We start from the raw sequence: 25691 nt of genomic DNA, 5'->3' as shown, positions 1-25691 counted from the left end.
ACGAAATGAGACCATCAGCATGTGTCGTAAAATCATTATTTCATTCATTTTCATTTATAGGAAATTTTCTAAATAATGAAGATATTAAAAGTAGTTACAATTTGTCATTTAGGAACCAGAATAACAAAAGACTTATTTATTTGTGTAGAAAACCACTTTCACTTTTTCATAATCATACATACATACCCAACAAATACATTTACTGTACAATCGCCACACCCACATTATTTCTGTAGACACAACTATGAATGTTTTTGTTTTAGGCATCCAAGTACATGTTGACGACCATCTTTGACCTTTGAAGGACCCATGTTGGTGTCTCTTGTGGTTAATGGGAAAACAGAGAGTAAGAGACAGCTGCTTCTGACAGGACAGACCCTCACTGTCCCGGGCCCCCGCTGCTACTTTTACCACCAGACCATTTTCTTTGACTCCTCTCTACATTTCTTCAGTCTCTTCCACAAGTTCAATAGCACTGACTCCACTGTTTCCAGACCGCCCCGACATACATCACATCCTACTCACCACATTAAGAAGGTCACAGGGGCCAACTTTGTCTCCCACTCTCAATTTATTCATGCTAATTGTCTTTGATAAAAAGAAGAGCTGCTTAAAACTTGCTTACACTGACCAAAGCTAATTGAAAAATGCGTTGGGACAAGGAGGCACACTTTTATGTCTTGTTCCTTGTTCTGTGATTCTTAAAGTCAATTACTAAATTAGTTACAGCTTTCTGGGCGATAAACATTGGCCTGGGAGTGCATAAACACACTAACCACATTTCATTAAGACTCTGTAAGCAAAACACCAAACAAGCACATCTATGTATACAACATAAATAATGGGGGAATAATACATATTTTCCTCAGTTTTTAGGCAACAAAGTGTAAGATTTAGGTACAAATACACTACCAGTAAAAAAAAAAAAAAAACACCACAATGAAGTCAACTGAAATGGTTTTCGCTTCGCAGGTGTGTCTTGTCAGGGTTCAATAATGGAGAGCCAAGAGTATAAAAAGCAGTGAAAGTCAAAGGAAAGGGTGGCTATTTTCAGGAATCTAAAATATAAAACAGTTAAAAGTTATTTCATACTTTTTCTTTATAAGGCTCCATATGTATTTGTAGTTTTAATGTATGATTCAGTGACAATCCGTAATGTAAGGAGTTATGAAAATAAAGAAAAAGCCTTGAAATGAAAATGTCCAAACTTTTGACTGGTTATATGTAATGTTGGTACAGATATATCGCTATACCTTGCGTGTATAGAAATGGGGAAGACATGTTTAAATGGCCAATAATAAGCCGCTTTCTGATTTTTGTTATGTTTTTCCTCATCTAACACATACTTGGAGTTGTGTTTTGCTTCATTCACACATGTTTAACACAAATCCTGCATATTTAGGCTTTTTTTTTTTTTAGAGTTATTCTCTCAAACAGAAAACAGTCTTTTCCATCTTGTCTTGTTATGTGGTATTACAGCAAGTGCTCCATTGTGTTTTTGAATGACACCTTCACTTCCAACTTCCTTCTAATCTCTATTGAACAAAAGTTAAAAGGTAACTATTAAACTTGAAAATTACCACTTGATGACCTGACGAGGTGGAACCGAACATTTTGAGCTTTGGGGATGTAGACAGACTAATAATAAAGTATTACTCAAACATGTGTGAATGAAACAAAACACAACTGCAGGTATGTTTTTGGTGAGGTAACAACAGTGTAACATGACTTAAATCTCACAAGAGTCAACGTTGTGTGATATATTACCTTAAAATGACATTGGACAATTGGACAGGATCACAATAACTTTTTTACTTCCACCTATGAGAAACGTACCAACTATCTCACAAGTTCAGGTACACTACGACATCCTGCGAAAGAGCATCAAGTGTGCGTAGCCCCTCCCACTGAGGAGAGAGGAGCGAGCACAAACAGCAGCAGGGTAGAGCAGGCTGAGCTGTGGACCAGACTCTTTGATGCTCTTTAAAAATAAAAGCACACACTCTCAGGCGCTCGGTGGTGGATTCTTACACTGTGTGATGACCGTGGGTAAAGCACTTAAGCTGCTGTAATTAGCCTGATCGCCGTGGTGACTGAAGATGCTTCCTTTCATGCGCTCACATCACAGACGAACAGCGCACACAGATAAGAGAGACTGCTACACACAAGACTCATAGTAAAAGGCTGTTAAGTAAGATTATAGTATGTGGAGATTTAAGTAGAGTGAGACATAAAGCAGCTTGAGCTAGACGGCCATGGTATTTCAAAGTTAATTGTTTCATTTTTAGAATTTTGATTGTGTATTGAGCTATGACGCGATACAATTTCCTCAAGATACAAGATTGGGTCCATGAGAACGAGGCAAGATGAGATTTTGACTTGTGCAATTGTGCACTTCTGTTCACAATTTTGGCCTCACATTTTTATTTACTTTATTTAATATTTTAGCTGTCAATCTAACAGTGCTTTTTGGAACAACAGGTTCTCAAAACTAACTCATCACCCCATTTTTGTCCAATCCAAATGCAAACACATAGAGTATAAAAATTTCACGAGATCTTGTGGCATGAGATCTTGTCCCATCCCTAGTATTGATAATGTCACAAAATATGTTATGATCTGTTCAGGTGAAAAATGAAAATATGAAATAAAAAACTTTAACTTTGGTATGCATTTATTTAAATCATATATATATATCTCAACAATTAATAAGTACACTGATGGAAAGCTATGTAAAATGTTCTTTAGTGCAGCCTAACCACTTTGAACAACTCTGAAAATATTGCAAATTCTTACATGATTTGATTTGTACTTGTTGGACCCGTGTGACTTTATTTGGAAATCTGCAGATACAGATATTCATAATAGTTTTTATCAACGCTGTTTGTTTTTCAATTCAGCCCACAATATTCCTACAGCGGGTAAAATCTTTTGTAAAATGACTTGAACAAAAACGGCACTGAACGTGTATAATAAAAAATGACAGAAAAATGGAGCGAGTGTGAAAGAAATCAAAAATGGGAGGAGGAGGAGGTGTGGAGCAGTGGAGCTGAGCCAGAGCTAAACAAAGAACTACAGTAACAGTCCACTGGCCACACAGCTGCTCTCTCTGACTGTGAGGGTCCCCATAGGTGTCCACCCATTCAGCGCGAGGCCTGCCAACTCATAAACCCCCAACCTCCACCTCCAGCAAGGACTACTGCACCGTGGAGCGCCACCAAAATTATTATGCTTTTGTACAGAAAATATAGTCATTTGAAAACTTGTTTAACAATTTTTTTTATCCGTCTGCTTTTCCTTCTCCTTACCTTCGGTGTGTTTAACAGCGGCTTTATAAGCAATGTATATTTATTCTTTTAACAGACAAAAATAAAACAAAAAAACACATTTAGTATCATTTGGTGATGCTTGATTTCATTTGAAGGAAAACAAAAAATCACATTACACTGTCACAAATAAGTGTAATGTAAATGTGATACTAACATTACAAGAAATTACCAGATAATTTCATTATTTGACATTAAGTGTGACCTACGACAGCTCTCACAAGGAGGAGGAACCCTGCTGTTGTAATTAAAGGTGTCCTTGACAATGGGACGAGCCACTTTCACACTCCTCTGAAACTCAGCTCTGAAACTAAGAAACAGCTTCGGAAATCTCTGTGCATAAATTAGCAAACACAATTCCTGGATTTATAACACAAATATAGCAGTATAACAAATGAGTCTCTGATTTTCCTTTTTTTATCCTTTTCCTTCATACTTTCCTTCAGTCATTAGCTGTAGTTTACGTGTTGACAGGGAGTTTAATCAGGACTAGTGCTTCACTAGTGAGCAGTTTAATGTGTTATTGTGGATTTGCTTATATAGGCTCATATTTAGAGTGTACCACTGTCTATAACTAAGGCCAAACAGGTTGTATGTGTGTGATTTGTCATTATTTAAACTAGTAAGGCAGCACAGATCTGTATGCATGGCCTGACGATACCGGAGTGGCCACAAAGCTGAGGTGAGCGGTAAAGATTGAGAAGGAGAGGCAGAGCGGTGTCTGGAGTCTGCATCTGCATGTTTGTGTGTGGACGGGCCAGGTGCTGGGACCAGAGCATGTCCCAGGGCAGGGACTGCAGGGGTCCCACGTCTCCCCTCTGCTTCCTGCTAACGAGACTCACACGCACATGCACACATACACACACACGCACGCACGCACACATACAGCGGGCGCATCCATCAGGGCAAGGCTGAGGGTCGCACTGCGCCCCGTTAGCCCACCACTGAGGACCCAGAGCCCGAGGGCACGCTCAGCCTCCGCCTAAAACACACACAAACATACACGTGCGGACATGCAAACAGGGCAGCTCATCAGGATTCAGCCCTGAGTGAGAGCTTATGCTGCTCACATACTGAAGAGGCTAAATCTCAACACTGACCGCCAACAGTTTACCACAGCAACAAGTCATACACACTGCGCCATAACATAACGTATCATGTATCAGAGCAACAAAAAACATACATGGAAAAAGTTTTAAAACATGGAAAAACTCTGCATAGAAAGGACCCACCATACTCCTGAATCAAACAGGGACCTACTCGCTGACAGCCGAAAGTCACAGCACTGCCCTCAAAAATAACACTTCAATGAAAACAATAAAAAGTAAGACTGTTTAGTTGAGAAGGTTGCTAAGGTGTGACTCTCTAGACCTCAGTAAAGATTAATTTTATTTTACATTCAAACAGTGATGGCCCCATATAAATCCATCTATCTTTTCTGGCCAAAATGTGTGACTTCTCTATCCTCACAGGGCTGTCCTTTGTCTTGTATAAGGCGAGCTGCTGACTCTGGTCCACTGGGGTTGGTCCTTAGAGGTTGCTTCATCCTCCAGTATGCTACAAGTCGGTGCGTTCCTCACTACACTGGGCTGCATGTACTCATGTGGATAGGGGATTGTGTCTTTCGGGCAGACATGGTTCTGCCAAAGAGCTGCAGGATAGCATCATTATGCCATGGTAGAAAACACTGAAGTAAGAGCAAAGGTGTAGGCTGCCTTACATAACATTTAAGGTGATGTGTAATTAAGACAGAATGGTATACATTTTCTCCCGCAGATGTGATTGGACCACAGGGACAGCCCACACATTCAAACACACCATGCACAAGCAGGGCCATTACAGAGCATTACCAGACACATTAAGTGGCTAACAGCTACAACAACACGCGGCTGTTAAACTTTATGATCGTCAGCGTAAGAGCTGCATCCAGAGAGTCACTGAGGTACACGGCTTAGAGGTACAGTACCTCAGTCAAACTAAAGTAAATCAATGAAAAACCAGGGAAGTGCATATTTTGGTTTAGTTTCTGGAATTCAATATTTGTAGCTTCTAAGGTCTAAACAAATATAACAATAAGATCTGAGAAGTGAATGAATTAACAACACAGTCTCATTGAAATGTAGAAAATATAATGGGCAAAAAGCAGAACAAATTGTTGACCCATTCTTCAGGTGAGCCATTATCGCTAACTAATAGTGTCTGGATCAGGAGTCTATGTTGTAATCTGAGGAAGTCGTTAAGAAGAAATGTGGCTTTACAAAGCGTGGTCTCATCTAAGGGATATTATTAGAAGCTGAAATAAAAGACACAGCAGGAAAAGTGCTGAGGGATGCAACAATACATGAGTAAGCATCCGGGCCACTTTTACAGGTTTAAACAGAATACACAGGAACAGGTCTGTGAAGGCCCTGGGCTAAAGTGCACCAGGAAAGAGATGTAGAGAGAGAGAGACGGAGAGAGAAAGAAAGAGAGAAAGTGAAAGAGAGAGACAGAGAGACTAAGGAGGGGCCAGAGGCATGGACAGAGGCAGCCACAGGCCAACTCTTGCTCTGATGCTCGTTCTGTGTGTGTCTGTGTGTGTCTGTGTGTGTCTGTGTGTGTCTGTGTGTGTCTGTGTGTGTCTGTGTGTGTCTATAGTGTGCGTGTGTGTGTGAGAGAGAGGCCTGTTTGTGTGGATGAATTATTCAGGTCCGTGGAGAGGGCAGCCTGCTGCGGTAATGAGGAGGACATGCATTGATACCAAATATTGCTGGTGGGAAGCTATCGATTGAACAACCATTTGTCCAAACTTTAGTGTGCGATCCAGGGCAGTCTGCAGCGCTTTACAGAGAGTTACAGACAGCTGGACAGACGAAGAGACTAAACTACTGCATAATGCGCTGGCTTACAATAGGAATACTCAATATGATGGCAGCGCGCTAATGAAGAGGGGGAAATAGTGTTTTACTACTGATACAAACTTTGCTGAAGGAGAAAGTTCAGTTCTCTGCAATATCAGATATCATGCCTCAAGAGTATAGTATAGAAAAAAATATAGAGAGAAATAGCGATATATAGAAGTGTATTTTGGTTTATCAAAAAATGTATTAGAAGGAACATAGAGAGTAAATGGCATATTAACACCACAGTATTCATGGACGTGTATTGTTCACTACATAAAAATATATTTTCACTACATAAAACACAGTGTGTCTCTAAAAGAGCCCTGATTTCACAGAACCATATTGACTGCAAAAGTTACCATCACATATTCCCCTTCTTTGTGGTGTCACAATGTCAGATATTCCAGGTTAGGGAGAACACAGGGGAAATTACGCTTCAGCCCGAGCCCCTAGCATTGTGTAGCATTGTGTAGCTGTGTGTGTGTGTGTGTGTGTGTGTGTGTGTGTGTGTGCGTGTGTGTGTGTGTGCATGTGTGTCTGTGTGTGTGGGTCTCGGGGGTGAGTGTGTTACCATAGGGGAAGTGGACACACAATGAAAAGCAGGAGACAGCGTTGGAGGGTGCAGGGGAGAAGGAGGCTGCGTGATGGAGAGTGGGACAGAGCAGAGGGATTAACATCAGGAAGTCTGAAGGCAACTACAGGAGCCCCATCAACCGGTCCCAGCGCTTCTCATTACACAGGCAGGACTTAACATATTCTGCACTCAGATGGATGGCTATTTTAACCTGCATCTGCTGCGCTCTATCAGTGCGGCTCCGATCAAACTCTGCTCAAATAACTTTAGGATGGTTTGTAAAACAACTATAGGTCTGGGGATCCAGAGTTTTTGTATTAGTATTATAGTGTTAAAAAGGTGTTTACCCAAACAACTAGGGCAAGGACGGGGGGATTTTAATAAAGGACGATAAAGGACAAGTCTTCACTCTCACATTCATTTACTAAACTACAATGTAATTTTCTATCTGTGAGGTAAGTTCAACATTTTAGTTTCAATATTTAGTCAAAACTTTTCGTTGTTTTAAAAGTTGAAACTAAATAGATATACCGCTAAGACTGCAGCAAAAACATCTCAAAGCCTGGCCAGAGTTCATTGCAGTAACTCAATATTAACCAACGGTATCCAAGTCTGTCAAATAGTACTGAATAAATGTTATGGCCAGGACAATTCTTTATGAATAGTTTTAAATCTATTTAACAGGTCAAAAGTAGCTGGTGCCGCAGGTCTGCAATCAGGAGCTAACGCGCTTATTGCTTTGGTGACATACAGACAGTCAAAGCTTGTCAGCTGATTGGTCTTTAGTGCCCATCCAGGTGACTGATGCCGGTGCTTTATTCTGCCTTTCCTGTGGCACTAAAAGCCCAGATTGAAAATAGAATGGTGGGAGGCGTTTCCAGAGCCCCTTTCAAAAAGCTCAATTGCTTTTGGCGCGGCGGTAAGTCTGACACAAAGTGGCGCTGGGAATCAAACCCGCAGCAGCCCTCCGAGCTGCCGCAGCGGGCACCGTGAAGTTACACTCGCACACACACGCACGCCCACGCCAATCATACTCCGAATACACACGCACACAATTAGAGTACACACAATTACTGCCAATCACACAGGGCGCCCCATTCTCTGCTCTATTCTTTGTGTCACAGCGGCTCTCACTTAGCCCCCCGCCCACCAGGACACCCCAGGCAGCAGCACTCCGACCTCAGCCTCTCCTTCACCTGTGCAGGCCCGTAATTACTGTGTGACAAGGGAACAGCTAAAAACAGACCCACAATTACAACTGCACTCACCCAACATACTATAAAGTATGTTAAAGTGAACATTTAACATAGAGACACGTATGGTAAGGCCACAAAGTTTGGCATGTGCTGTCACTGAGAAACAGACCGCAAAGCCAAACACAAACATAGACAGGACGCATTTGAACAGATGATATAGGTCCCTAAATGTACTCTTTGAAAAAAGATCAATGTCAACTGTAAAAGAACTGAACTGGGGCTGAGAATTCATTGAATTTCTAATCGTCAATAATCATCTTGGTCTACAGCCAATCCTCTGTCAGTGAGAGCATGTGGTCTGGAGCAGAGTTCAAATTTGGAAGAAAAAATTTGACCATTTTTATTATGTTAAATGGTTGATGGGCTGATTAAAAGTCTGTGGTGTTTCTGTTCAGTCAGATTAACAGACATTTCTTTTTGTAGCCAATAAAACTAAATAAAATAAAATCTAACCAAATATTTTGACAAATATGATTAATTTTTGCGGCCAGTCATAGCTGAAAGAGACCAAACCAAAGATGTTTATGTAATAATTTCAAATTCATATTTTTTATGATGAAAAAAAGAAACTCTGTACAAAGTTTAACAGCTTCCAAAACAGTCCAAAACAAAACTGTGTATTTATTATTGCAATTTGTTATTATAATATATTGTGATCTGTGAGCTACTGTGTCCAAATAATTTCCCTCTTGTGGATCAATGAAGTTTGTCTAAGTCTAAATCCACATCCATCGCAACATCTCTGTCCAATAAGACGTCATCCACTGATTCTCCCATCCTCACATCCTCACACAGAGCATGCAGTTGCCGGCCAGTTGCATCTAGGACACGCCCCACTCCTCAACTCCAAAGAAAAAACATCTGGATAGCTTCCAAAAGCACCATGCATCACAACACACACATACCCAGAGTCTAATGAAGCCCCGGTAGTGACGGAGGAGCAGCAGGGAGACCGGTCCGTGTGTGTGCATGTGTGTGTATGTGTGTGTGTGCGTCTGTGTGCATGTGTGTCTCCGGCGGGATAATTATGGCACTCCTCGGCAGCTGAGCGTGCCAGATGTACAGGGAGAAGGAGGAGAGAGGGAGCATTGCAGCGGAGAGCGTGCACCGCGATACAGGCATACATTACCAACAACAGTGTGTCAGGACTGGCCAGAGGGAACATGGGAGTTTGTGTTCAAAAGTCGTGTCCATGTTAGAAGACATTAAGCAGTGTGAAAAGTGCGAGTGTTTGGCATGAGGGCTTTTGTTTCGTGCCATCCGCCATTATCAGTTTGGCGTGGTCACAAATTGCCAACTCTGATTCCAGGAGACGTATATTTGTACTAAAGAGGTGTGTGTATATGAGAGGTGAAGGATACAAGGTCAAATAGTTTCCCAAATTTAATCAAATAGTTTTTCAAATAGTTTCAAAAAGTTAATGTGTAGTTTCAATGTTTGTAAAATTAATATTAAACAAAGATATTCTCAAAATGTCAAAGTATATTCATAGTTATTTTAAAGGTGCACTATGCAACTTTTCTAAAGAGGGTTTATCTCCATGGAGATGTCAATGCTTTGGTTTAAATTGTCCACAGTATGGTATTAAACTAATCTACCTTGTATTTATTGCTCAAATATCTTAAAAAAATGTTAAATCTTACTGTGAGTGGGGTCTCCACAAATCTAGCTTGTCATTTGGTTTACAGGTCTCCATGGAGATTCCTAAGTTTATGGCCATACTGTGGAACATTTTAGGTACATCTCTACAGAGACAAGCAGCTGATGGACCCTGCACCAGACAAGTTACACAACGCACCTTTAAGTAATTCAAGTATTTCTATTTTATTAAGTAAGTCTCATCTGAATTATTTTGTTTTTAATTTTGATACATCTTGAGGGCCAAGCATATTTTGGCAGTAGGAAGAAATGTAAATGAAGAAAAGGATGAATATTGTGACAAGACTTTTTTTTTTTTTTTTTTTTACTTTTTTACTCTAACAACACAGATTCATTTAACATTTTGTTCCCTCCACAATGTTCATGATTTCTCAGAAGCCCCAGTCTGGTCCAATTATACATTTTTACACTTCCTATTACTTCCTAAAGCAGAGAATGAAGGCAGAAAAGGAAACAAGCAAAACACCATTCAAAAACACAGAGCTCAGAAAGTGAGTGCTCCGCAGAAGGCCGTCTTTGTCACCTCTCTCGCTCAGGGGGGGCCAGCCGAGCGTCTAGGGAAATTACAGCAACCAGAAAGCATCGATTTGTCCGCGTCCAATGTGCATGTGTGCATTCCTCTGTCTGTACTAAGGGTCTTTGTACAGCAATAAAGACAACAGCCGGACTACACCTGCTTAGAGACACCACATCCGAACAACAGTGTACAGCGAGAGCTGGGAGGTACACATGGGGTTTTTTAGAGCTTGTTTTTGTTTCTTTCTTTATGTTCATGTGTTAAAAAAAACAACTAAATGAAAGAAAATTTGGACCACTGCCATATCTTTTCCACCTTAAAAATATGCAGTGCGTAACTTTCTGGTGAAGAGTTCTGTCACCAGCTTGTTTCCAAGGAGATGACATTGTTTTGCCTGGCATGTTCCACGGTATGGCATTAAACTATATCTTGCATTTAAAATTTCATTGCAAATGTTTTTATTGCTCAGAATTACCTTGCATTCTTACTGTGAGTAGCGTCGCTTCTACCCAGATCTGACTTTGTAATTTGGCCTGGATGCAACACCTTCTATTCTAATTATAGATCGATAAGTTTAATGCCATACTGTGTACTTTACAGGCAAAAAATCTCCATGGGAACAAGCAGGTAATGGACTCTCCACCAAAAAAAGTTACATAGCGCACCATTGTGGATCGCTACAACATTCATTATGAAACAAAAAACAGAAAATATATATAAAAAGGATAATATTGCATCTGTTGGTCTGGAGATGCTAAATGTGAATATTAAGTATATTTTCTATAATGAAACTATGAATTTTGAGGACTTTTCCGATTCAAGCGATATAATATTTTGTTTTAAATCGTCAATCACTATGGAAACAGTCCTAGATTCTCATCATTCTGAAACCCATTTACAGGCACATTTTAGCACATTTCTGAACCACTGTTAAAATACTGTCTAATATCGTTATTGAGGAAAAAAATGAAGGTATTCATTTTTGTCACTATCACCCACCCCTTACATCGTAGCTTGAACCCATCTCTCCTCTAGCTTAGCGTTGAGCCGGTTCTCCGCTCTTGTGTGTTGTAATTAAGAGCAGGCACAAACGCTCACCCTCTCCCAGCGTGGTTTTGTGTGTCACACCTCACGCTGAGCTGCTGCCTGTCTTCAAGTATCTCCTCCTACTTCCTGTTATTCCCAGCAATAGGAAAGTTAACACATACGAGTGCACTGGAGTTTGACTGAGGGGGAAATATTATGCAGAAACTTATTTTTAAACTCAAGAATAGAATATTAAAAAAAAAAAAAAAATGTAATAATTATGTCTGTGGTGCTAAAACACTATTGAGATCCAAATCATAAAAGAATTCACTAACCCATAGGAGATGCATGTTTGTGATATTTAAAAAAAGGTTTGGGCACTATGTCCTTCTTACTAGACAGAGCATTGCCTGCCCTTCACTTTTCAAATAGTTTGGTACGATAATTAACAATAATGGAAAAATAGTTCATGATTTAGGCTTAGTAACTACTTCATTAATAGATTAGGAGTTTAAAAAAGTAATTTAGTAATTACTAAGCCTGAATAATTTTAGTACACTATCTATTTATAGTTATAATCTGACGCCTGTGGAGCATTATGTTATAATTTGTTCTTTTTAATTTGCAATAGTCATCTAAAAGAAAGAAAACTGCAGTGGCCAATGGGAGCAGACATCGCCTTAAATGTCATTGAGTTGCTGAGAAGGATTAAAACATGGTTAAAAGCTGTAAAAAGTCAATTTTACAGAATAATTCTGCTTTAAAAGTACCAATAATACTTCAAAGATTAATTCAGATGTATTCAACTACACCAACTCCCATTTGATCTTTATTAAAACCTCTTAAAACCTCTAAGATTGCACAATGGAACTGCAAATGCTTCTTAAAATGAACTGACTGCAAATCTACTAATGCATTCCTCCAGTTTCCTTCTTATTACTCAAGACAATACGCCGTCGTTTGTCATTCTCGTCCAGCCTAAACTGGCAGAACAAATCCACATATTGCTTTTTGCATTTTTTCGTCCAAATGCTCCTGCTCCTCAGTTTGTCTCTGACTCTCACTGACATGACAAGCTTCATTAATTAGCCTGCATTTGTAAAAGTGTCCCCCTAAATCTGCTAGAACACTAATGGACTGACCATTCGCAGGGGCCCCAGGTATAGCAGCTATGTAAAGTATGTATATATGTATGAATGGGGAAAAAATGCATTGATTCAACTGGGACAATAGAAATCATGCCAACATTAAAAGGCAAACTCCCCTTTCTGTATTTTTCTTTTTTTTATATATAAGTTTGGTCACTTAGCATACAAGCTTTCAAAATGATCCACTCTGCACCAAAGGATGTTTTAATATTTAATTTAATCAACTTGTAGCCATAGAGTTATATAGGACATTGTATTTCTCAAAATGCATTTGCTCCCATTCTCATCCATTAAAATAGCATCTACATACACCAAACTTTCCAATCATGCACTTAACAAGATTTTGACAAAAATTTGATAATTTTTTTTTTTTTTAATATCTAATTCCAAATCTGATTTATTAATGTTTTAACTCCAAAAAATTAGGCACTTTTTTCAATTCAGTCAGATGTAGTTTACTCAAATAGTAAATAAGATATCCAAATTTGTTTACTATCTAATATGACAACAAAAAAGGCATTTATGTGAGTAACCTACAGAAAAAGTTTCAAATTGATATCTCTAAATATATGTTGTTTTTGTTTTGTTTTGTTTGTTTTTTTTAAATTCACCTGAGTCCTGTTTAATCATTTTAATCACTTTAAGATCAGCACCACGAAGAACAGAAAACATGTGCACTTGCTTCTAGTTTGCCTGTCAATGTTTCTTAATGTCTTATCATTTGTCTTACCAGCTTTACCCAAGATGCTTTGCAAGCCACAACCCTAAAAATAGAGCTGGTAATAATTAGGATAGTCTTCTCTATAATTATAACATGTATTGGCCTACTTAATGCAGCAACTTGGACCACAATATTTTAAGCGGCTGTATTTATAGATTTATTAATACTTGAAAAGACATTTAATTATACATTTTAGGCTAATTATATTCTTCTTATATTGTTTCTGGCATGTTGGCCATCACGTCTGACGTGAGTGGTTGCTGTACCGGTATGGTTGATTAGCTTATGCAGTTATTATCAGTTTGATTGAAAAACTTTTTAGCAGGTAACAATACTGCAACTTTACTTTATAGCACAAATCTGAACATATCCTGAATAGTTTTAAAATGGTTTTCTATATCAGAACTAGTAAAAGATCATGGTTCCATTAGAAATACTGCCAATGTCTGGTGTTAAAAATCCATAGACTCTCACTTCAGTTGGCTTTACACTGAAAAATTCTCACTCCTCTCTCTGACTACTGTAGTAAGCCTCATCATTTTGGTCTTAAAATGTTCATATTAGCCAGCTCTACATGGTCTTGGTCTTTTTATTTCACCATTTTGTATGTATGTTTAGTATGTTCCCATTCTTAAAATGGACTTGGCTCCTTATTCGCTATAACCTCAAGCATTGTGAGATTTATTTGACTGGAGCCAGCTATGGGCTGACGTCACACTCCGTTAGTCCACTATCTTTTACAGTCATGTTTGTAAATTATTAAAAATAGGGTTTTAAAATAATATTCATTGTGTAATTTGAAATCTTAGTATCACAACAACACTATTGGGTCCACAATCTTCTGTCTTCAGATCCATTCAAACACGTGTGATCTTTACAGAGCGCTCACCTGCCCCGCTAACAGCTGGCCAGCACACATCTGCTCCAAACTACCATGAACTACACTGAAAACTCCCACGGTGAGCTGACATTTGTGTTTCTCTGTCTGTCTGGCACTCACTCTCTCTCTCTCTCTCTGCTGGTTCAAACAAGGCTAGGAAGGTGACCCTGAATCTCAGCCTGTGTCGTGTGTGGATGCATTTGTGCGTTTGTCCCAGTAATTAACACCAGTCACTAATGAAGTCCAGCTGCTCGGCCAGAGGACTGAGCTCGAGCCAAAAGTGGTCTGCTCCCCTTCTTCTGCCCGTGTGTGTGTGTGTGTGTGCGTGTGCGATTGAGTTCATATGATGGTTCTGCTAGTCCATTGATCTACATTCACACATCTCCCTTCTCTGTGTGTGGCTGTGTTTGGGCTCCTGCTGGCAGACATCAGTATGAATCTAACTCACTTCATCTGGAATCACAGTTCCTCCTGACAGCATCCTGCTTTCCTTACATCTTCATTTCTCTCCACTACCTGCTACACAGAGGGTCATTATACGATACGATAAGTGAATATCAAAGGCTTTATAGTAGTATCAATCAAAGTAGGTTTTTAGCATTATTTTTACTCTACCTGCACAGTATTTTTCAATGTGATGTCCACTATTGAGTTTTACCTTTTAAAAGTTTTTTATTTTTATTTTGCTTTCTTTTCTCCTGCATTTCTTGAACTTTGTGTTGCAACACTACAGTTTCTTCATTGTGTGAGAGAGAAAAGTCTATCTTATCTTTTGTCTTAAATACTTATTTTACTCTTGTATACTACCTGCTGGGGTTACATTGCATTTCTTCATTTCAAGAATCACTTTGAATTGATGACTTTTACCAACTGCAAATGTCATTGGTTCTCATTTGAATTTTTTTCATAAAAGAAAATTGAAAATTTATTTGGTAAGTATTTTTAGAAGACGACAGTTGTGGCAAACTACAATTCAAAACTCAAAACTTATGCATTATTTGAATAAGTTAGGAGACACATAATAAAAATATCTTCTTTTACATTGCTCTCCAAAATTTCTGAACCATTTTGTGGAAGCGTCTGTTTACTTATGCATAACCTGTGTTTGTTTGATTTACAATCCAAATAAAAACATTAATCGTACAGCAACCCATTACAACTATTTCGTCGGCAAAGGCACAAAATGGAGATTGATACGAGCCACAACGCACATTGTAGTTTTAATATCTCACGACTTCTCCTGCACATCCCACACAGTCTAAAGCCGCCTGTGTGCCAGTCAAACTCTGCCCTGAGCGCGCGCGGATCTAATGATATAATGATGATCGGTTTAGCCCACTTATACATAGAGTCTGATTACATTACTGTACAGCCCCGCTCCTCTCTCACACACACCCTGTCACACCCGCTCCAGCTGTGACAGATGTGCCTGTCACTGGAGAAAATGAATTCAGAATAGTTAGTGAATTAAGCAGGGAGTTAATTGTTGCTTGGCCCCTGTTTATGAAGCGCGTAAAGCCGGAGCGCCTTGTTTGTCTTGTGAAAATTAGCCAGCAGAGATAGAGCGTGCCTGTTCTCTTTAGCAGCTGGTGGAGCTACACCTGGAAGGGTTGAGACAAAAAAAAAAAAACAGAAAAGGAGGGGGATACACGGTGCGTATTTGGTCAGCGCTCTCAAACACACACACACACACACAAAATGCATAGCGCTAACAAAGACATCACTTGACAACTTGTATACTGGAAGCAGCTGATGTAGCATGTTAGCATACTCTCCCAGGCAAACTTCAAACGTGTCACGCACATACACACAGCGTCTTATCCTGGAAGGCTCTCTCCCAGTCTATTCGTCAGTGTGTCCTATTAGGTTTCCAAACAGCTTGTAATGACTGGTAATAAACTGCAGAAGAAGGAGAAGGTAAATCAAGCGCGAAGACGACAAAATGAGCTCTCCAGGGGGCCCGCACGCTCCCAGCATTACAAACACACAAACATCCACTAGGGCTGCAAATATTAAGGCTGAAGCCGAGAAAAAGAATTGGCAGGTTACTGACGTTAACTCGGAATAACAGGACACTGAACAATGTCTCACGAAATACATGAATAAATTAAATAAATGTGTGATTGTGCTGACACTGTGGAAGAATGCAGTTTAAAGTTGCCAAAAGATTATTTTTGATTTCTGGATATGAGACCAAGGCCCTCCAACACAACACTGGAATTCCGCTCAGGTGATGGAATATGTTGATTGATTTCATGGACTTTTGTGTTATCTAGATCAAATCTGATAAAACATGTCTAGATCAATACCTCTAGAATAATCATTGAAGTAGGGTTGTAAATTACTGTATATCACAATACAATAAGTATCCTGACAGAAGGTCCTCGACGCAGTACGTCAGTCCCAATACCTGGATATCCCTAAAAACTTCTTAAAAGTGGAATAAATTGACTAAAAAGTGGAATAAATTCATTATATAAATTGCTATATAACAAAATTATTGTGTATATTCACAATCACAAATCTGTAAATGTTGGACCATAATAGTCTAATAACTCTAATAACATTTTTCATCTCAACAGATTCTGAGCATCCTAGTTATTCATCACAATGAGTTTAAGCACTTTCACAACTTTCAGACGCAAGAGCAGAGACTGATGACACTAAAAAATGACTAGTATGCAAAGCGTGCACTTCCTGATTCTCTGACAATAAAACGCTTTATAGCAGACAGTATACAACGGGCTTACTTTGACCTCCAGAGCTGCTAATGCAATAAATCTGTACTGGTGCAAGACACATGGAAAAACATCCTTTATTACAGTAATCAGTGTGCAAGTAAGTGTATAATGCAATTCCTAAGTTACTTATTTAAAAGTGCACGCTGTAACTTTTTAGTTTGTGGGTCCACTACCATGGAGATGCTACTGCTTTCCCCGTAATGTTCCACAATATGGTATTAAACTTATATAAGATGTATTAATTCAATTATGGGTGTCTTTATTGCTCAGAAGTACCTAGTGGGGTCGTCTCATTACAGATCTCAACTGTAAACTGGCCTGGTGGTGTCTCCTGCTTGTCTCTACAGAGATTACTAAATTTAATGCCATACTTTGGAACAGTGCAGGCAAAGCAACTACATCTCCATGGAAACAAACAACTGGCAAACCCTCTACCAGAACAGTTACAGAGTTACATAGTACATCCTTCACAATATATAGCTGAAAAAATATTTTGAATAATAAGAATGGTGCATTTTATATTTCATTTTTTATCCATCATATAAATGCAAAACTTGTATGTCTTAATTACATAAAGCGGGGTTGAAGAGAAGATTGTTTATGTCTCATCTTTTGCCTTTTAATCCTCCCCTTTCTTCTCCTCTCCTTCATCTAGGCCTCTGTAGTGTTCCCTCTCTCTGGTCCCTTGTCCCCTCATCATACCCCCTCCTCCCCTCTCTCTCTCTCACGCTCTCTCCCCTCCTCGGGTGCCACGGCTCGCTGGCTCCAGGTGGCGAGGGAACGAGGGATGGAGGGTAGGGAAAGAGGCAGGGAAGGATGGATGGAAGGATGGATGAGAGACTGGGAACTCCGAAGAGCAGAGGGGGCGGAGAAAGTGGGGGGACGTCCCATCATCTGTTCATATGCTCCCATCATCACACACCCAATTCAGGATTCAGCTCATTAAAGACACGCCATCACAATTTGTCATTTCAGTGTTATTCTGTGTCGGTAACTAGTTTTTCCACTACATTTCTGAGCATAAAATTGTCCAAGTGTGTACATGTTTTTGTCACATTTTGTATTTTTTTGTATTTTTTTTTTTTCAAAGAAGTGAGAAGCAATTACATTTAAATATGTGTTTATAAAAAATGATTCAGTGTTTACAATATATGTAGGAAAACTGCAAATGAGAATAAAAATACTTAAAAAGATGTTGTACCAGATTTTTTATTGTCTTAAAAACATGAAAACACAGATCTAGTTCATTTCAAACAGTTTCCAGTGGTTGAAAGTTATTCCTCTCTTCCTCTCTCATGTATTCTGAGCATCCTAATTACTCACTGTGATGAGTTTAGAAGTGTTTTTCACAGCTCTCAGAGACCAGTGGGGATTTTTGCAGCAACTAGCATGGTAACACACACTTCCTGATTATCGGATGCAGACACCACACAGTCTAATTTTGATCCCAAGAACTGCATATACAATATATCCAGCTCAAATAAGACAAAAATTTACAGTGTCAAATGTTGATTAATGTGAAATGCTCTTTTTCAAATAAATACATAAAATAGAGATCTGTACTAGGGCAAGGCAAATGTTGCTCAGATACACAAGGTAAAAATGTCTATACAACCTTTAAACACAATAAATTCAGAACTTAAAAATTCCTTACAAACAAGAAAAACTGAGGTCGGGTTAAACAAGGATAATTTTTTAAGGTTAGGGCTTCTTTCCGTAGCACATCAATATACCAATTAGTGCCCTGACCCCGGGGTAAAATAGCCTACAGTGAATGAAAAGCTTTTCTCAGTACAAAGCATATATACACACACAGCCCTGTAGTTCAGGTGCAGCGGGCCAGAAGGGAACAGCCACTACCACGGTAGCCAGCCGGTGGCAAAGGCGCACACATACACACTAACATACACAAGTGAACCCTCAACCACATTATCTACCTCCATTGACTCTAAAAGCTTCTTACTCGGCTCATTAAGTCTTCAGTGACACAAAATAACCGCACCAGGCCCCAGTTACTACCATACACACACACACACACATGCACGCGAGGGGTGAAGTGTGTGCGTGTGCAAAACAGGAAGTATGCTAGGAGGAAGGAAGGGGACGCTCAGAGGCACACAGCCCTGGGGACGCCTGCTTAGACAGTAGACAGACATTACTAGCCAAGCACATCACACATTTGACTGCGGGCTAATAGGCAAGCCTGAGTGAGTGCTCTCGAATGGCACCAACCTCCGGCAACAAAATGAAAACTAAATACATTTTGAGTTAATGCCCTGACAAAAAAGGACAGTTTTGGGAAAAATTTACAGTGTTAATATTGTTGGAATGAAATTATTGATTATGGTGTATTTTATGTCAACCATTCAATCACTATCATAACAGATTTTTTATCATTTTTATTAAAATTTGTCATAATTTAACAGATTTACCTCAAATAGCATAGCTGGAATTGGACTTGAACTTGAAAAATCATGAAGTGGCCTTTCTGATTGGCACATGTGTTTGGATGCTAAAGAGTGGTCTCGATACTATTAGAGAGCACTGATGTAAATAGGTAAGTAAAGCTCATGCTGAGGACACATCATTAGCCAGCGCTCTCCACAGGGAGCACTTAGATCCAGGTGAGTGGCCACTGGATACCTCACAGGCATTTGCTATTGTGTTGCCAGTGTATTTGTGTGTGCGTGTGTTTGTGTGTGCATGTGTTTGTCTGTGCATGTGTGCGTGTGTGCGCGCATGTGTGTATGTGTTTATGTGTGTGTGTGTGTGTGTGAGCCAGAGTGTGTGTGGAGGGAGGTACAATGAAGCATGCAGCTGGCAGCAGGGACTGAGAAGACTAAGGACTTAGGTGAGGGGTAATTGTGCAAAGATTTGAAAAAAAAAAATGAGTCCAATTGAAATGCATTCCTAATGAATAGTGCCATTTCATTTACAATGAGGGAGGCTATATCTGAGGCTCCCACTTTCATGCAAATGTGTATACTCTTTTCCTGTTTTTTATTTAACATGAGATGCGAATGAACAAGCAGTGGGGCAAGGGGCCTTGCTCAAAGTGTGGGCTAGAGGTACAGAAATGGAACAAACCTTGCCGACAGGTGGGCTCATCTATTGGCCATCCAATAGGCAGGTGGGGATGGGGAAGCAAGAAAATGGGCAGGGTTAGAAAGACTTTCAGTCAGTATGTTTACATGCAGAACACCACTCCACTGTGCTCAGAATATGATGGCCACAGCCATAGCCATCCAAGTCATATTTCAATCCAAGTGAGAAGTGAACTGCAACTTCTGTGTCTCCACATAAACATACTGAGTGAACACACAATCTACTGAGGGGAAGGATCACAAACTTAACATCAGATAAAATGTATTTGATTTGTTTGCCTCTCTGAACCACGACTGACAACTTATTTGTAATTTAACAAATGGGAAAAGTGAATTGTGTCGACTCTATTAGCAGTTCTCAAATAAAAGTTGGTGACTGACAAAAACAGCCTGGTGTTATTTCAGTGCAGTGGTATAAAACCTATAGAAGACTTCCTACACACACAGCAGCCTCACTAAAGCAGCTGTGACAAGCTGACACATATATAATTACACTAAAGACATGCTCTTAATGCTGCGGTGGGAAAGGCTGTGCTGGTGAATGGGCAAAATGTCTGACCCATCAAGACTTAATGTTGGGATGTTGTATTATATTTTGCAAATGAAAGAAATGTGTGCACCTATTGCACGTCAGTGACTTTGACTACAAGTGTCTATTGCATTCACCTGTTGTAAAACAATGATAACACAAACATATATAAAAGTATATGACTGCATGTACTGTTATTATATACATTTGTTCATGTAAAACACTAAATATGATCTGTTTCAAATAAGAAAAGGTTATAGTCATGTAAAATGGCTGGAGAATGCCCTCAAAAAGGGAGCATTTTACCAGTGTTGTAAGTGTAAACTCCTGTGTGGTGTTTCCTGTCAGGCAAAGTGCACAGTAGAGTACCCACGCAGAGATAAAAACTTGACTGTCATCGCTCTACTCCAGCGCCGCTGCACCACCCTCCGCTCCAGCGCGCACTACTTTTTCTGTCATGTCTCATCTCCGCGCTAACCCCCTCACATCTCCTCTTTGTGAGAAGTCTCCCCCCAAGTGAGCCCAGCCAAAAACACAAATAAATAGTGCCTATATTCTGCCTTCAGATCCACTTCCTCCAGCCTTCAGCGCCTTTCCCACCTGCTCAGCAGTGTTCAACACAGCCAGCTCTGTGATTACACATCCTCGTGCTCAGGTGGGATGCACTCACAGCACATACACACACACACACACAATGCACACACACACACACTCACACATTCAAAACCAAGAACACACAACAACAACACACAAGCTACTTCCTGAAGGGTACTGTACACAAGAATAAGACAATGTGGTAGCAGAGAGGTTATTCAGCAGGTGGTGAACACTGCTCTACTATGATCTATAAGTAATCATAACAAAAATATAATTGTGTCTCCATTATTAGAAATTATATCAAAGTCTTGTCCTGTTCTCGTGGACTCAATTTTGATGCAATAAATCAAAACCAGTTTCAATGTATCAATAGTACACAACACTGAAAGATTATCATTGTTGCATTACTGACACCTTGTGGCTACATAGATAGTATCCTTAACTTCTCACTACCCACAGACCAAAAGATGATCACAGAATGTGTTAAATATCTGACAAATAGTGGTTAAAATATCTTATATCTTATCTCCTATCTCATTAAAAGGCTATCAGAAGCTTGGCAAAAACTGTACAGCAAATCAGTCTTTGAGAACACCCTAGAAGTCTTTTGTGCTCATTTGCCCTTTTAACCTCTGTGTGCCTCCTCTGGAGTGCAGGTCTGGCCCACTCCCTTCAGGCCTCCACAGCAGCCAATGACCACATGAAGCTTTAATTAACTCCTGTGTTGAAGCTGGGGCTGGTAGGAGCCGCTCTGTGAATCACTGTCAGTGCAGGCATTGCAAAAGATGGAAATGTGAAATTGAAATTTTAGTAACTAAGTGAGGTGCATACCCAATATAAACAGGTAAAAACACCTTGCAGGCTGAAACACAGCTGTACTGGAATATAATATCCAAAACCAATTATGGTTACTTTAATTTGAATGTACTCTGAAAAATGACACATTTCCATATATTTAACTAACTTGACAGCATAATTATCAAATCAAAGCTTAAAATAATGAGACATTTATAATATGACCTAAATATGCCACAAACGCCCTATTATTTATGGATAGACCAGATTAGGCAATTAATAACAGGGAAATTATCCAAATAGAAAAATTTGAAAATTGTCAACAGTGAACTACTCAGTTTCTCTGGTGGAGACACCACCTTCTCACAAACACCTTCTTACTGTAAGTAGACTCGCTTTAACCACATATTTACGTTGTCACCTGCTTGTCACTGTGGAGATAACTACATTTAATGCCATACTGGAGCATTTTAGGCAAAGCAAAAACATCTTAACAGAGACAAGCAGGAGGCAGACCACTCCACAGAATATAAAATATATTTTTCTCATATTATGCCTTTGCACTACTGGTAAGTTCATTAACCAAAAATGTCTGGTGAGGCTAGCTGTATGCATACAGGTTTACAGAGCTGAGTTTGAGAAAGAAAGGCAGTAGTAGAGTGAGTGTGAGTGTGAGCATGAGTGTGAGTGTGAGGAGGTGAAGAGGCAGTGTGTCTGTCAGTGCCAGAACAGAGACAGAGAGATGGAGCGACATGATGGAGGATTAGATGGAGTTCAGGGCAGCAGCACTGGGAGACGAGGCGCACAACACACAGAAAAAAGAGAAGCCACTTGTTTATAATGCGGGTGAGAGCGAGGACATAGGGCCAAAAGAAGCAGTATACTAAATAAAAGATGACCACACTATACTTATGGTGTGTTTGTGGACCCCGGGGAGCAGAGGAAAAGTTACTCTAGCTGTACTTGTATTCAGAGCTCTCCAGACATTAGCAGTCGACTGAGAGCAGTGTCAGCGCTTACAAACACACACAGCTCATCAGTGTTTCTGGGATCGCCTGTCAGCCTGGGCCCAAGAAGAGCCCAGGGGTCCCACTCGTTAATCTCCATGACAACAGCAATGCCAGGGCAGCAAATTGGTGGTGCACGCATAAAAAATGTCTGGGGAAGTTCTTATTAAACTAGCTTTAGGGCGAGTCCTGTGACTAATAACAGAGCTTGCACAAGTAATCAGAAGTAACAGTATCAAAATTTCTATTTGAATTGATGAAATTACAATGGCTGAAATTATATATACATAATAAGGTAATAAAACTGTGGTCTGCAATCAACTAAATATGTTGACCTTATCGGGAAATAACCTATAGTTTGGACCTCTATAAACAAGCAAGTAATTCACAAGCAATTTGTGAATTACTTTTGCAGTTCAAATTACAATCTTCACTTGAACCCTGATTGTGCTTAAAATGTGCAGTTTGAGTTGAATTTTATTTTGAAAACAAATCTAAGAACATAGAATAAGCCCTAACTTTGTGATCACTTTAACAAAGGAAACATCTAGCGGCAGAGTCACAAGATGCATAATAAAATACAAATTCACAAATAAAAATAAACACATCCAATGATATAAGCAAGTTCCACTGCAGTACCACGTAAAATGCAGCCATACTTTTTAGTTCAAATGAGTGCCACTGATTAGACATTCAAGACAATTTCTTTACTTATTTTACTGCCAAAACACAAGATAGTGCTCCTCGTGTGTAAAATGTGTGTAGTGAATGGCTTTGTGTGAGACAGTTAAACACAACAGTTAATAAAAGACCACTCACCGATCATGTGATTGGCCACGTGAATCTGGATCTCCCTTTCCGTCTCAAACGTCATTTGGCATTTGATGCACTGGTACGTCTTTTTCTAAAAGATAAATATTACATAAAAATTCAATATATAACAATTACTGATGGGCAAATCACACTCATAATCCTTTATGTTCTTACCCCTGAAAACTCTCTTTTATTTGCTGTGTGGAATAATTACCTAGTAATATTTGTGAAAATGTGGTTTGGATAAAGATGCAACGAACCGCATGTCAAAAGAGTGAAGTGTAGCAGAACAGAGGACAAGACAGAAGAAAAGGAGGAAGCAAAGCAAATCCACAGAAACAAAATATGAGAGCAGCTCTGCTTATCCATTCATGGCACACGGCGATCACTCATGCACAAACACATACAAAATACACAAAGGCCTCACTTCCTCTGCTCTTGCCTGTTACAGTGGCTACACACTCACACTCACACACACACACACAGCCTGTTTTGTGCTGTTAGACTAAGCACAAACAAAGGTGCAGGTAAGACGGAGGGTCCCTGGAAACTGCTCCAACACACACAGACGCACACAAATGCACACAGACGCACATGCCTGCCTGACACTCTCTCTCTCCCCCCGACACGCGGCTCGTCCCGGGGAGCCTGACTGTCAATATCAAGTAGAGCGAACAGCTCCCACAATGCCACAGCACGCCCAGCCGCAGGACCCAGTGGGCTGGCCTTACACACATGCACACAGGTATACAAGAATATACACACACACACAACACAACACAACAGCACAGACATAGGTTCAAACTGATCTGAAAATGTCTCATTTATGATCTTTCCATGTTCTAACATGACACATAGTTGCATCTAATGGCCTCTCCAAATACCTCCTCTTCTATTACATCTGTGCGCATGATCATCTTGATTAACCCACAGTCACTATCTACTTTCTTGGACCTCACCTTGGGCGCTGGGGAAGCTTCAGCCTTCTTGGCGCTGTTTTCCGGGCTGACCTCAGGGTGGTCTGTCTGGACGTGGCTCTCCAGGTCCTCCAGGCTCTCAAACTTCACCCCACACTCTGGACACCGCAGCCCAGCCAAAGGCTTCTCTCCCACCGCCTCCCCTGGTGTGGTGGCTCCTCCCTGACTGGGACTTTGGCCGTTGGTTCCTCTGTTTGGTTTAAAAACAAATTTATATTTGACTTGCCCACATACCTGGGTAGTATATGAATTATATCCTATCCAAATATAGTATATATACCAGAGCGCTGATATGAAGGTACAAACCTGCTCATGCAGCCGGCGCAGAGGCCATAAGGCAAGCCATTGACGTCCAGCTTTACCAGCTCTCCTTTGTTCTTGAACTCCTTGAGGCAGAAAGCACACTTATACAGCTTGTGTTGCTGTAGCTGCCCGTTGGGAGACGAGGAGGCAGAGCCGTTCCCTCCTCCATTGCCACCTCCAGCCGTGGCTCCTCCCAGGGCCGACCCCGACGAGAGCTTCTGCATGTGGAAGGTGCCGTGGATTTTGAGCTCCAGTGTGGAGGTGACTGTCTGCATGCACACCACGCAGCGGAAGCCCGTCAGAGAGTTCCGCAGGTCAGGGTGCATCTGACAGTGCTCTATGAACTCCTCCTCACTCTGCAGGGGCATCTTACAGATCCGACAAGTGCCAGTGTCCAGGCTTTTACTGTGGGTCACCTGCACACAACCACACACATGTTATATAACTAAATTATCAAACAAATTACTTTGATGAAGACTGCATGATGAAGCTGGAGTTTATTTCACCAGTACTGATAATGCTCCTTATGTTCAGGTTTGTTAAATATCTCATTACATATAATCAGTGTATTTCTGCTTCGCTGGTATTTTTACTTGCCATTTTGCTGTAGTCAATAGAAGAAGCTTAACAAATTGTGACACTTATTCAAAAAAACAAAACTTCTGTTTCTATGTTTATTACATAAGAACTATATTTTTGCAAAAGACGGATTATTTGGAAAAGAATAAGAATTCTCCAAACCAAATCAGAAAATGCCTGCAGCTCCAGCTGTGGCACGGTGTTTATGTAAACATATTTAACACTGTTGGTATAATAGCTCGAGCTGCATTACACAA

At 40.1% G+C, this 25691-nt stretch overlaps 1 protein-coding gene across 2 annotated transcripts in view; it reads right to left on the bottom strand.

Moving 5' to 3' along the window:
• The window catches only part of znf423 (zinc finger protein 423), a 140443-nt gene that overhangs the window by 46129 nt on the left and 68623 nt on the right, over positions 1 to 25691 (bottom strand). For both annotated transcript variants that reach the window (XM_055155832.1, XM_055155833.1), the window contains exons 16-18: positions 24859 to 25271; positions 24535 to 24742; positions 23582 to 23666 (exon numbers count right to left, since the gene is read on the bottom strand). In XM_055155832.1, the coding sequence (XP_055011807.1) occupies positions 23582 to 23666; positions 24535 to 24742; positions 24859 to 25271 (706 nt within the window). The remainder of the gene's footprint in view (positions 1 to 23581; positions 23667 to 24534; positions 24743 to 24858; positions 25272 to 25691) is intronic.

The sequence above is a fragment of the Boleophthalmus pectinirostris genome, unplaced genomic scaffold (assembly GCF_026225935.1).
Source record: "Boleophthalmus pectinirostris isolate CB_2022bp ecotype Guang Dong unplaced genomic scaffold, ASM2622593v1 HiC_scaffold_2, whole genome shotgun sequence".
NCBI lineage: Eukaryota > Metazoa > Chordata > Actinopteri > Gobiiformes > Gobiidae > Boleophthalmus > Boleophthalmus pectinirostris.
The sequence above is the reverse complement of the archived record's forward strand: the minus strand, read 5'-3'. Positions and strand labels throughout refer to the sequence as shown.